Source organism: Ambystoma mexicanum, chromosome 13, assembly GCF_040938575.1.
Source record: "Ambystoma mexicanum isolate Mex_15411 chromosome 13, UKY_AmexF1_1, whole genome shotgun sequence".
Lineage (NCBI taxonomy): Eukaryota > Metazoa > Chordata > Amphibia > Caudata > Ambystomatidae > Ambystoma > Ambystoma mexicanum.
In genome coordinates, this window is record NC_090938.1 from 137321170 (window position 1) to 137335412 (window position 14243).

A 14243-nucleotide genomic window follows, 5' to 3' on the forward strand; every position below is an offset into this window, starting at 1 on the left:
GTTCCGAAGGAAATTACCAGTAGCTCCGCAATATAGACATAATTGCTGTTGCCGTCTTCTTTCCCTTTCCTTCTGGGTTAAGGGTCCTCTAACCCCCCCGATTTGCATGGGTTCTGAGGCATCTACCCCCTTTCGAGGGTACGTAGGTTTTAACCAAGACCTTGTTTTTAAACTTGGTTCGATCAGCCTTTCTGGTTTGAAGTCTGTGATCTAACTGGACCACAAAATCTATATATTCAGCACAGTCTAAAGGTGGGTTCACGACTTGGGCTAAAACATCCTTGAGTTCTCCCCGAAGCCCTCGATGGAATAATGTAATTCGCTTGGCTTCAGGCCATTCGGTTTCCACTACTAATCTATTGAAAGTTGCAATGTAAGACAAAAGATCCCGATTACCTTGCCGTAAGGATAAACGTTCGTTATCCAAAGCCTGTCCTTGGGAATGTCGGGTGAACAGTCTTTCCATGCTAGTTCGAAAACCTTGGAAATCTCGAAGAATCGGGTCATCCCGATTTACTAGCAGAATGGACCAGTCCGCTGCACTGCCGCTGAGATATGACAGTACAAAAGCTACCTTGGCTTGATCGTTTGGGAAAGCTCCAGGTCTACATAAAAAGTGTAAGCGACATTGATTCATGAATATAGCAGACCTGTTAGGGTCTCCGGCAAAGCGTTCAGGCGGAGCCAAGGGAACGGCTCCAGGAAGGTTTATCTGCACCGGGTTACTCGGTGGCACCAGAGCTGGGCTGCCCCCGAGTCCAGGTAGAGGTGTTTGTCCACCCTGGCTTTGTAATAGCTGTCTGGCCAAATCATCAGTTCGTTCTTTTGATACTATCAATTCCCTCCTGAGGGCATTGGTTTCCTGGCGGGCGGAATGCACTTCGGCCCTTAGTTCCCCTAATAATTGGGCCAACTGATCGGTTTCCGAGGTCTCCATGACGCCCAGGTGGGTATTTGTGGGCAGGCTTCGCGTTCTGTGACGCTCACCTGATTCCCACGGGGGCGTCGATCTGGACTGGCCCGCTGTTGCTTCCACCAGAGTAACACGTAGAGCCGAGATGACAGACTGGACAGACCCACTTAGCTTTGTTTGTTGGACCCGTACGAATATCTTTCTGCAATGGAGAATTAACCTCCCATAATCTGAGCGTTAACCCGCCTTCCACTCCCCTTGTCTGCCCACAGAACACTCCTGAAGTTCCCTCTTAACCTCACCTGAAGATTTGGAAAGATGAGCTCTCCATCCTGCGTCGAGCGCAGGGGCGCGTAGACGACCAGTTACTTCACTGGCGTGGAGGAATTGGTGAGTTCCAGTATTGACTCTAAGTCCAATTGTTCGTAAGAGTTCAAAAGTCTGATCTTCACTCTGCCAGATTCCTTGCAGGTTGCGGATTTAAACACCAGAAGAGTTCCAAGTGGCAATTGGTAAGATCCTGGTAAGTCTATTGTGGTTCTCCCCTTTGGGGCTGGGGTACAGTGATGATGCAGAATTAACTGCGCCGACCCGAAATGAGATGAGTACCCCCCTTTTGGGTAATCAGGTAAGTCTTTGGGGTTAGGTTGTATTGTCCTTGCTTTTTCCCCTTAGGGGCCGGGGCGGTGATACAGAATTGACTGCGCCGACCCGAGATGAGGTGAGTACCCCCCTGCGGTAATCAGGTAAGTCTTTGGGGGTGATTTATATTGTCCTTGTTTTCCCCTTAGGGGCCGGGGTGCAGCAGTGATGCAGAATTGACTACGCCGACCCGAGATGAGTACCCCCCTGTGGTAAATCAGGTAAGTCTTTGGGGGTGGTTTGTATTGCCCTTGCTCACCTATCTGTTCTTGTCTCACCCAGGCGTTGAAGAATGGCCTGGAGATGCTGGATTTGCGATGGAGTAAAGGAATGCAGCCCCGGTTGGTGAGTTCAGCGCGGCTCTGCGAGGTGCGTGGCAATGCACCTGAGAAGGCTTCTCTCTTCCAGATCGACGATGTGCTGGATCAAGGATTCAGGTAAGGGTTTTGTTCTGACCTCTTGCCCTTCTCCTTTTCTTGTTCCAGGTGTTCCAGGGCTGAAGCGGGCGTGGCTGAAGACTGGAGCTGCTGAAGACACGGTGAGCGTTACGCTGCAGCAAGCAGAATAACGCGAAGCACGTGTGGCTGTCCGGGTGTGGCTTAAATAGCCTTGGAAGGAGTCCCAGGTAAGTATTCTTCCACAGCCCCACCCGAGAGGAAAGGAGTCCCTGAGGTAAAGTAGTCCCTTTAAGCCTCATTTGGCTTGTGGCTTCGTGCAGCATGGTCTGCATCAGGTAGGTATGCAGCATGGTCTGCAACAGGTAAGATTTCTGTAATGAGCCTGGTGCCCATGGCGCCAGGACTGACTTTATTCTTATGAGCCTGACGCCATAGGCGCCAGGCCTGTAGCCAAAGAGCCCCTAACTGGGGTTTTTGGGCATGCTTCAAGTGGCATGATGCCTGCTTCCGGGGTTGCTGGGCCTGGTCTGGATTTCCGGGGGCAGGCATCGTGACACCTACGCAGAGTTTAGACATAGCAAGGTAAGTTCAAAAGGAACTTTCACAAGCGCATGTTGCCGTTCATCAACGTAGTTTATATTTAGATTGTTAACCCGCTTACCGGCGGCTCCCGCTCGCATTAGTAGTGAAGCTTTCATTCTCATTTGTTTACAGGCAAAGTGAAGTGCGTTGAAAGGCTAACGTTGCGAAAGCATTTGAAGCCGAGTCTTTTCTAAAACGTTTCCGGTTACATGGAGATTCCCAATTTCTTGCTGCCATCTATATTACAAAGCCTCAAGCCTAAGGTCAGTTATCATTAAGATAATGATATGAAACTGAAGCAGCTTTTTTCTATACAGTAGAGTTGCGGTCATGCACACAGAAGATTTAATAAATGTAGGGTTTCTATTATGTGCAGCATTTTAGAACACTTGCATATTTCTAGCTTGTGCGACATATAAGGGCACACGTGATTGATAGTGTGCGATATATGTCAACATGAGAAGAAAAGGTTTTTTCTGCCACATGCCTAGAGATTGATAGAGTGCTGTGATCTCTTTTTGATACCACTTGTTTTTTATTAGATGTATATGTAGTTGTCTCGGTTACATCATTGACGAGGCGTTGCATTTCCACTTTTTTTGTAGAGAGCAGAATTTCCGCACACAAAGACTCTCCTGTTATCCCTGCTACTATTAATAAGTTGGCAGTGAGGTAAGCCTTCAAAATTGTTTATATTCTAAAAGGCCTATGAACCACTTTAATTAGGGTTTGTACTCTGTACATTCAACTGATTTGTCCGGTTGTCTCTTTTTCTTCCTCCCCTTTTGTGTTTAGGTTGGCACTAGACAGTGATAAGTGTCGCCTTCAAAGAGCTGTCACCTCTTCCTTGCATCAAGTCACACTGTCAACACTGTGATTTATCTCAGTAATTACAATTCCGATTGTTGTTTACAGTACATACCCCCCTGAAGAATTTCCCTTTAACAACCCTTTTGAGGAACTATGGGAATGAAACATGTCAGGTTTCTTTGGCTGTGAGAAAGATGTCATGATTTTAACAAGGCATTAAGAGCTGCTGCATACTCAGAATTAATAATAGGATCTCATCATCAATTTAAGAGATTCATAATTAGACATCAGATTTGTGGTTTGACCCAAGATGCTAATGTTTCATATTTATTATGTTTTATGTGTTGTTTAGTATACAATTGGATGTCTTTGATTGGAGTGTGAATAACAACCACAAAAGAGTAACATTTGTTATATTAATTGTGCTTCTGTTTTCTTGTTTACTAAAGGTGCAGGTACTTTTTTTCACGTTGACACAGCACTCCTTTAGTTCTACCTTAGGGTTTCTGTTTTCTTTCTTGACTCATTTTCTATTTTTCCATTTACATTTAAGTGTTTCTCCGTTGCTCCACACATTAGAATTATTGTGGTTGATATGCTGTTTTTAAAAATCTTTTAATATGTAATGAATTTTGTAATAAAGCATAGCAATATTATATATTTTTTCAATGATGGTTGTAAGTGTAATTTGTTTCAACTAAGGAGGGCCGGTCGTCAGGTATCCAAACAGTTCTTTTGGATCCCTAAGGGTGAGGTCACAAGAGGAGCTAGGACTCTTTTTCTGTTGACAGTACGAGTTCCATTGGGCACTGTCCTAGGCCTCTACAAACAAAAAAACCCAGTCTTTTGTTAGTTCTTTGGTTGTCTGTGAAGACCCACACCACCTCGCCCTTGAGGGACAGAAGAAAAGACTTGTGGGCCCAAAACACAGCCCGCAACTCCAACACGTTGATGTGCAACGATTTCTCCTCCGGCAGCCTTCGTCAGGTGCACTTGGGCCTTCACGGTCAGGGACGGCGTCTTGTCCCATTTGGCCTCCTTGGGCGTGTGTTGGGGGGGGGGGGGAGGGCGGGGCGTGGTGGTTCCAAACCCCAAGCTGTAACGCTCACCTGGTTCCCACGGGGCGCTGGTCTAGTCTGGATTGCTGTGGCCTCTTCTAGCGTGATGCGCAGGACCCGGAACACCGATTGGACAGGACCTACAAATCGTGCTTGCCTGGCCCGTAGGAATATCCTTCTGCAGATGAGAAAGGGGATTAACAGTCTGCAGAATAGTGTGCTAGCTCCCCCCTTTCCCCCTTCGTTCCTCTCTAACTTCCTCCAAACCCCGGTTTAAGCTCACCTTATGGTTTGGAAGGATGAACTCTCCATCCTGCTTCTGGTGCAGGGGCGCGTGTTCGGCCAGTTACTTCACTGGTTTTCAGAATGGCGCTGGCAAAATCCACTTGACTTTCCTGAGCGATGCGCCGTAAGTATGAAAGTTCAAAGTTCAAGTGAGGCCCCCTTTATGTTGTCTTTCTAACCTGTGATCTGTCCTTTATTTCAGGTGCAGAATGAAGGCGATGCGTCGAGGGGTTAAACTGCCGAGGTGAGTAGTGATGAGGGCGATCCCTCTAAATGTCCTTATCATTCCCCAGAAATGTCTCTTGTCCTTTCCCCATAGGGGCCGGGGTACGGTACCTGCCAACGGGGCGGCGCTGACCCGAAATGTGGAAGAAAAGCCGGTAAGTATTATGGCTGTTAATCAGGCTTTCCTTCTGTGTTCCTTCTGCTCACCTTTTGTTTCTTCCTCTCTCCCCTAGGTGCAGAGATGTGGCGTCCGATGCTGACAGCCGCAATGGAGCCGGGAGATGTCTCGAGGACAGGAGAGTGAAGCGTGGCGCTGCAGCGAGCAACGCGATGCTTTTAAATGGAAGTCTTTCTTGAGGGATGCTGGCGAGAAGATTCCGGATGCAGGTAAGAAGTTTGAAATAGTCCTTGGTTTTCACCTTTCTCTTCTCTTCCTTCCTTGCAGGTCTCCCAGGTTCGAGGCAGGCGTGGCTGGAGTCCAGGAGCAGGAGCAGACACGGTGAGCGTTAAGCTGCAGGAAGCAGAACAACGCGAAGCATGAGCTGCTGTCTGGGCGTGGCTTAAATAGCCTCCAAAGAAGTCCCAGGTATGTATCCTTCCCCAACTAGGTATGTATCCTTCCCTGGCCACGCCCGAGTGAAAAAATAGTCCCTATGAAAAAATAATCCCCTTCAGGTCTCAGGGAGGCCTGAAGCGTGCAGCATGGTCTGCATCAGGTAAGTGCACAAAACACCTCCCTTTATGAGTATGGCGCCAGGACTGATGTCCAACATGAGCCTGGCGCCAAAGGCGCCAGGACTGAGTCCAAAGAGCCCCTATAAGGGGCCGCTGGGCTTTTACCCAAGGGCATGATGCCTGCTTCCGGGGGTGCTGGGCCTGGCCTGGTGCTCCAGGGGTAGGCATCATGACACAAGCCCCCTTAGTCTTCTCCAGTAGGTCAGACTTGTGCCTCTCCTTGAGTTTGCCCAGGTGATCTAATTTCCTTTTGGCCAAAGATCCTGAGCGTTGACTGGAGGTCGGAGACGAACGAAGGCACCCTCGCCGCCGAGGAGCCTGTCGCAACAACGCTCCCAGTGGCAGTGGACTCGCAGTGCTTAGCCTTTTGTTGGACACCCGCGGGAGAGGCATCCTCAAAGTTTTTAGAAGCCCGCTTAGCCTTCTTGTAGCGGGAGAAGCATGCTGCTGGGACCTGTAGCCGCTCCATCATGCAGGGAACCATCTCCTGGCAAAACGCACAATCCTCTTTGTGCGTCGGGTACAGGCAGTAAAGGCATTCGGAATGCTTGTCGTCCGAAAAGACACTCTGCGAGCCGCAGGTAGAGCAGATCTTGAACAGGGGAGCCGAATCCTTCTTCTCCTCCGACATGGTCCACGCGGCGTAGGCCTGAAGAATCTTCTGGAAGCCTCCGTGAAGAAACTCAACAAAATTCACCCTTGAGGGGCGTTGAAGAATCCGAAAAACAGGTCCCTGTTAACCAGAGGGTTGATCCATGGAGCACAAGGCCCGATTGACCAAAAAATAGAGTAATACTCTTCCAAAAAGCGAAAACACGCAGTAAAAGCTCGAGAGCTAAACACGAAGACTCCCAACACTTGAACGTGCGGTAAAAATCTGGAGACGGCTGACAGAGGAGGAGCTTAGTTAGAGGGCAATCATTGGCTGGGGCAGTATGAGCCAAAGCTCAGTGATTGGTTGTTAGGAGAAAGACAGTTCAGAAATGAAACAAACCGATTTTTTCTTTACCGATGATTCCCAGCCTGACGACAGGGAATATTCTTCAGCATGTGAATCCATGCCAAACCCCATGCTGGAGAACAGGCTAGCTTTAATACTTTGAAACACATCTTGTGTAGTGAACCTATCCTGAAAGCTCTTCTTTTCAATAAAGAGTTCATCCTCCAGACATATGCTTCCAAAGTAGGGATCCGCACTGTTTTATACCAAGGCTACAATGGGATTAAGCATCCAGTTCTATGCATCAGTAGGAAGCTCTTCCCAAGGGAACACATAATGCTACCATCGACTTTGAGGCATTAGCAATGAAACGGACAGTGGGTTATTTAAAATATCCAAAAAGGAGAAAATTCACATTGATAACTGACCACTCACTTGGCTCAGTCTCCAGAAAGAAACAAAGCCTAGGATTATGCGCTGGTTCCTTGATCTCCAGCCTTTCTGCTTTCATGAAGGACACAGAAAGAACAGCAGGGAAATGTCAATTTACTGTCCCGATTTTCATTAGAGGGAGATGGGGAAGCCAGCAGCATTAGGGGGAAGGGTATGTGACAATTCACAAGGAGTAGTCACTTCTCCCCTAGGAGGAGCCACTACTCTCATGAGGCTAGCAAGGGGAGGCCACTACCCAATAGTCCCCCTAGGGTGCGTTTTAATGCAATACGACCTCACGGGTAGGGACTCCCTCCTTGGGGACAAGGATAACCATCTTGGGGTTAGCCCAGAGAATAATATAACATCTCCACATTCTCTAGCCCATCCTTTCATTCCCAACCTTCTTGTAGAAAGCAAAACCATGTACTACTGATATAGAAAAGAAACAAATGGCCTTGAAAACAGCAAGATCAAGAATAAACACAGAAACCACAAAAACTGCTCTCAATACAGGTACTAAGACACTAGGCCTGAGAAGGCATAGAGATCTACCGGTTAAAAGTAACAATGGACTTTGACAACCCACCCCTCAAGAATGGGCTACATTGGATAAAAACTGATAATAATAGTAAAGTAGTCAGCACCTGGTGGCAGACCGGAGGAGAAGGACCAAGGACACCGGCAGTTGGCCGAGCAAGTCCTCACAGGGTTTCACAGGAGCAGACCCATGCACAACGCTAAGGGCATGAAATGTTTGATGGCCCAGCCACCGGGGAAAGCTGAGCCAGCCGAGAAGATGCATCGCCATCCCTGGAAACTCCAATGACGTACCAAAGCCTGAACGTAAGTAAAGGGTGGTAAGGGAGACCCAGAGGGGACGCAGGCAGGAGGCACGCAAGCAATCCCTACCTGGCTTCTTAAAAGGCATATCGCTGACAGACTCCTGAAGGGTCAAGAGTGCCTCCAACCTCCTCCTCGTCGCTGTACCAGTGGGAAAGTGAAGCCCACTGTCCACCAGGTGACAGAGCCACCGGGGGAAGGGACTAAATTCCCCTTAGTTTTGTGTTGAACTGTGCCAAAGTATGCCAAGACAAGGGAGGCCTTCTCTTGGTACTGATTTGAGGTGAAGAAGCAAGGGGGAGATATTCCCCCAGACCTTTTTGTAAATTGTACCAAACCCAAGAAGCTGGAGAAGGGAACCATTCTCCTTAAAGAAGGAACTTTTGTTTGCTACATTTTAGTGTGAGGGACAGAAGTAGGTTTTGACACAGGACGGTGGAATTTACTTTGATGAACGTTCTGATAGACACCTTCAGTATTATGTTTGAGGCAGTAAAAGCCCTCTAACAAGTTAGGGATAGTAAGGATCCTTTGTCACTTCAACATAAAAGTCTATAACCAAAATCATGTCATCTTTGTTTTAGAGTCCTTCTTTGACACCCTTACATAGTGGGCAATCCTTCCTTGACACTTAGGGGTGTATTTCCGGTTGCTCCATTGTTGTTCTTGTTATAAGTTGTGTAAAAGCAATAAACACATTATTAATTACAAACACTTAACGTTAACAAACATGCCTCCGTCTCAGCTCCATTACCACACAAGTTTACATCACATTCTAATAACCTTGTGCCAGCGACCAAAACAAAGCAGTACAGCTTGCTGTCTTCAGGCAGGTTTTGTTATGGTTTATTTCCAGTTAACACTATCTACAGATACGGTTTATAGTAAATACTGTTGATGGAATTTCTAGCAAAAATATACATCTCAGCTTTAGTAAAAAGAGTAAAAAGCAATAAATAAAAGAGGAGATGCACAAGGATCCATCATGATGGTTAATTGTTACCTAAATCAGAAGTGGGGAGCATCAGCCCCAAATAAAAGGAGCGGGCAAGGTAGACCCTGACACTTGTAGCAGCAAGAGTGGATGCCCGAACAGGTTAACCAGGTCATTAGATAAGGGGGCAATTTTAGCAAAGTGGGGACAGAATGAGGGACAATCCTACTAGATTCCTAGCAAAGGATTGAACTATACTAATTATCTAGAGGATCAGGGATACTAGATCACTGGGGAAGGAACATTTCCAGCTTGCTAATTGGGTAGGTGGGGGTATATTTGATTAAATATAAACAAAGGGGCAGTTATTCAAATTTACCTGGGTGGGCATGGACCGCAGAGCGGGTGCTGGAAGGATGTCATCCGACAACTTCAGGTGTGGGACGATTATAGCTCATACCAATAATAAGGGGTGCCTATATATAACAAATGCCAGGCTAATGGACAGGAACACAAGAGATGGCACCAGGTAACAGATGGGCAAGAGTCATATAATGCTGCCCAAAAAGCAAACAGAACTGCTCACTGCTTCATTTTCAGTTAGCAGGATAAGTCCAACACACCTGTCCGAAATGGGAAAAGAAAGGTACTTTTTCATAAAGCATAATCCGTGGATGGCATCGGTTAATTTCATCAGATTTAGGACTTCTGTACATTTCGATAATTGCACAGGATCTCACATTAGATAACAGAGATAATTTTCCACAAAAGAGGAATTTCAACTTTGATCAACACAGACAAGAAAATGTAGGTTATATTTCACTAAAATATGAAAAGACCAAATAAAACAAACAAAACGATGAGGGTAGAGCACAAGGAGAATGAGTGAACAAAATAATAGAGAGGTTCAGACATGATGGGGTAGCCCACCTCCCAACCATAGTAGAGATAAACCGAAGGCAAGTCCTCCCCCCCAACCAATGCAAGGCAGACAACACCTCAACAAAGGCAGAGCCCACCGCAACCAATCCCTGAAAAAACTAACAAAGAGATCCAGACACAAAGGAACAAATCCCAGTTGAGACATCCCTCAACCAATCCTTGTAGGACACTAGTGCAGGCACCCCACCAACCTATCTCTGAAGTGAGCAAGGCACACCCCCATGACAAACAATTATAGTAAAGACGAAGACAGGTTCTACCTTAACTAATCCACAGAGAGTAAAGAGGAAAATGTTAAAAAGATTCCCCTCCTTCCCCACCATCTTAAGCAATCATTGGTGACCCACCCTGAGTTAAATGCGTTATTGGCAAGGCAGAGCCTTAATTCCTGCAGAGTCCAAGGCATGCACCTACTGGATCATTTACAAAAGAAATGGGCATGCATGTTGCCAAATCAAAAGCAAGAAAAAACAGGGGGGCCAGAGTGAATCTATTGGTGTTGATAGGAGGGGCAATAAGATGGCATTTATAATGTGGGACTCAAGGCAGGAAGAGGTATTGCCGGTTATACCACCCAAGCAAAAAACAAACAAGACATTCTGTTGTCCACCTACATAATCCGATCAGTAAGTCACAAACCCTCATAGTTTCGTAGTACAACAGACTGACCAATACTAGGGAGTATAGAAGTGACGGCGCTACCCTGTCATCATCCCACCTACGGCAGCTGAGTTTTGACAGGCTGCATCATACTGAGATGGTGGCAATTGAGCAACATAGCTAGACCGGTCAGAAAGGGTCATAGGTACCAAAACATTTTTAGTGGATCATTATCTTAGCTGCAAGCCAGAGCAACAAGATGGGGCATTCAAATACAGGAATGACCGCTACAAGGTTCCTTCAGCTTAAAGATTTGTGCAGTATGCACCAAGCCGTCAATCATCATAGTGAACTTCTTTCAACTATAGAATGTACGGTCCGCAGCATTTGCGCATACAAGAAAAAAGGGTTGCTTTGGTAAAACGCTGTCCCAAAAAGCTACCTGACACTATAGAAAAGGCAGCCCGAAAGTGCCCCCTTTCAGCCTCAAAGTTGAAAGTTGAATTGCTTTCGTTCCCTCAAGTGCGTGCATGCTACAGTTTACGAGTGGGCACAGGGGATGGTGAGGCACAAAGGCGGCCTTATAAAATGCATCTGTTTCATACTAGCTGGAACAGGATGTAGCCACAGCTGCTCACCACTCATTTCTTTCAAGACCCACTACTTTCATTACCACGCACAATCGCTGCACACACTGCTTCAACCACTGGGAGGAAAGAAGATTTTCCTGGCTCAGAATATTCCCTAGCAGTTTTTCAAGACGCCTTTGTTGCACTCTAATGGTGCAGTAAAGCAACACTACGCAAACATGCATTTCATAAAGCACCAATCCCGTCATCTTAGCGTCCACACAGATGAGGGGGTGGAGGGGACTTTTTGGGGGTTCTGCAGTGTGCCTTCTCCCCCCACCCCCCTCAGACAGCACTACCCCCAGTCTATGGCAAGCTCCTTTTTTAATTTTTTTTTACAGGGGCATTTCCCTGTCCACAGTGAGCTATAGTGCCTGAACACATTGCTCTGACGGTGGTGTAGTGCATACGTTTTTTTCAAAGCGCTTAATACTGAGAGTTGATTTGCTAAGTGCTTCTCCAGTCTAGTAGAAACAAAAACCTGGCCACAGGAAGATAAAACAACAGGCACAGGCTCACAAAATGTGCCAAAGTGGCTCAACTGGAACCAAGACTACAGTTCCAGAGCCAACAACCTGACTACTTACTCCTCCACCCTAACGTGACAGCTCATGAAAACAGCAGTGCCAGACCAGCCAAAACTTCACGGATAGTTTCCCCATGACATGATCATATTTGTGCGTAGTGTTTTCCTTATTTGTGTTTGATAGAGCACTAAAATGCCACCTTGCAGCCACTTCAGGACCACAATTATTCTGTACACCAAGACATGTCAAAACAATTGGACTGAGATAGGCCATGGGAATAATAAGAAAGGCTGATTATAGATAGGGGCGGGTGTGGAGACTGCATTGGGATTGGAGAACGGAGGGGCCGTAGGAGGCAGTTTGGTCACCAAGGTATTTGGGAAAGCCAGCTGTCACGTCTGGAGCCGTCACATGAGACTAAAGTGTGCCGTGATGTCTAGCAGCATTGCCATTTGCCCATAGTATGCTGTAGCGACAGCTGATCGTGCCCATTCTACATGGTTTAGTAAAGGCTCATAGCACTTCACGCTGAGCACTGTGCTTTAGTACCATGGTGCACTTATATGGGCCTCCAAGATGATATACCAACCAGAATCTTTCATGCATACTAATCTCTCTACCACAAGTCCGTGACAGTCAGAACCTGCTTGAAGGCTCATCCTGCAACTCCTATAGTGTCAATACTGACCAGAATGTGCAAACCAAAGTCACTCAGATGTGGTCTGGAAGGGATAATGCAAAAGGAATTCTAGACATGGATCAAACTGTTTGGGAGGGTGTTTCAGTAATGCCGATTCCTAAACAGCAATAGGATGCTATCCAGCCATACATGCTCAACACGTGCGTGCACCAATAAGATCGACCATCCAAGAACAGCTTACAACTGTTTGTTGCAACCACCACCCCTAGCAAAATAGCTCATGGAGCTGGTCGCACAATGCACACCCTTGCTGATCAGCACAGCATCAAGTTTCTCAGCAATGAAACATGTATGCCACAGTCCAAATTGCCTTCACTGTTTCAAGCTACCAAAATATCCCCCACTGGCACACACTTGTGTAGGTTCCAGCATCTTTATCAGCTATTAAGGTGTTTGGGAAGTGCAGTTCCTCTTCGTGAATGAATTTCAGTTGTAACAGTCATTTTCAATCCTGCCCGTAACCACCTCCACACTGTTTAAGAATCCATGTTGGCACTGTGAATGGTGCCGCTTAAGTGCTTCTGCCACAGTGGCAGGGTGCATCGCTGCAAACTGTACCATGTGCACAATATTGGTAACCCTAATTTACTTGGACATGACATCAAAAGCAGTTCTGCCTACTGACAGTCCAGACAGAGTGCACGGAAGACCAGAACCACAGATCAGCTCCCTTCCATGGCTTCTCCTTTGATTTGCAAGTGGAATCGATTCTGTGGCCCCTTCAGTACATGTCCTTGTAGATCTCCTGCAGCAGTGGATGAAGGGAGGTCTCAGTTTCAGTCTTCTTGATCTTCTGCACCAGCTGAGCATGCTCAGTCACCAGCTGCCGCAGGTCGGCCATTTTCTGAAGCAGCTTGGGGAAGAGGTACTGTGCATCTGGGTGGTTGGCCTGCAGGTGGAACTCCAGGGCACGAAGTATACTGTCCTGGATTTCTTCAACTTGCTTAACATTCGTGAGGCCTGGGCGATCTGAGGAGAGATGACAAAAGCAAACAGAGCTGTCATCCTTAATATAGGAACAAGGGGAAGAGAAAAAAAATTACAGCATCACAATCCCATTCAGTGTTACACACCCAAAACCTTCAGTGTCCTATCCTAAAACCCTTTCCATACCTGCACTTTAGACTTAGAGGCACCAGAAAAGGCTTAGGTCATGACGACGTAGCTTCATCAGCGCTAGATAAATAGTGCCAATAACACTGCACAGGCATGAACATCTGAGGGTAACATCCTCTCCCTCTTGTTGTGCTTGCTGTGTCAGATAGGTAGAATCAGGGGTGTTGCTAGATCTGGAAAAGACCTGGGGCTACGCTGACGTCGGGCCTGTTGAGACTTGGGGCTAGCTAGCCTTTTGGTTGTAGCTCCTGAGATTCTATCCGGGGCAACAACCAAAGCATCAGGGGCTATAGCCCCCCCGCCCCCCCCAGCAACTCCAGCAACACCTCTGGGTAGAATGGAGGAATAAGAGCTCTGAAATAAAGCAGAGAGCCAAGTTTGGGATGAGATGCTGGCTAAATGAGCTATATGCCAGGTGGGTACTGAGCGCAGTTAGGAGTTGGGTATGAACAGAGAGTTGCGGGTCACAAGAGCAGGGGGTACCATCGCCTAAACAGCACTTTATTCTGTCGAACTACTGGTCATTGTAAAGTAACTTTCTAGGGCAACCTGTGTACAGTGCAGAGGGTTCAGCACTGGAAAGACTGAGCCTTTATTCACCCATATCTTCATCGCCTTAAGATGGTTGCAGTTTCCCTCTAGCACAGCAGGAAGATGGGGTCTGTACTGTTTCGCTGCGTTTTACTTTTCTGCTAAAGGTCTTCATTAGCACAGTTGTCACAAATTACATTCCATTTTGTGGAGTACCTTTGCCCCTTTCGGGAGAAGCATTAGCCCCCCCCCCCCCCTACATTTTTTTTTTTTCACTCGGATTCTATCCCTCTCCTTTGTGAAAACCTTTCCCTTGCTGGACTACCCATCCCTCCATATTTCCATTTTTCATCTGCCTATATACTACGGTATCTAGAGGAGGATTACCCATGCTGAATAAC

At 46.9% G+C, this 14243-nt stretch overlaps 1 protein-coding gene across 1 annotated transcript in view; it reads right to left on the reverse strand.

The window, feature by feature from the left end:
* Positions 1 to 8687: 8687 nt before the first annotated feature.
* PPARD (peroxisome proliferator activated receptor delta) overlaps positions 8688 to 14243 on the reverse strand; it is a 107502-nt gene continuing 101946 nt past the window's right edge. Inside the window, exon 7 of the mRNA XM_069633470.1 lies at positions 8688 to 13164. Coding sequence (XP_069489571.1) covers positions 12917 to 13164 — 248 coding nt within the window. The 3' untranslated portion in view covers positions 8688 to 12916. The remainder of the gene's footprint in view (positions 13165 to 14243) is intronic.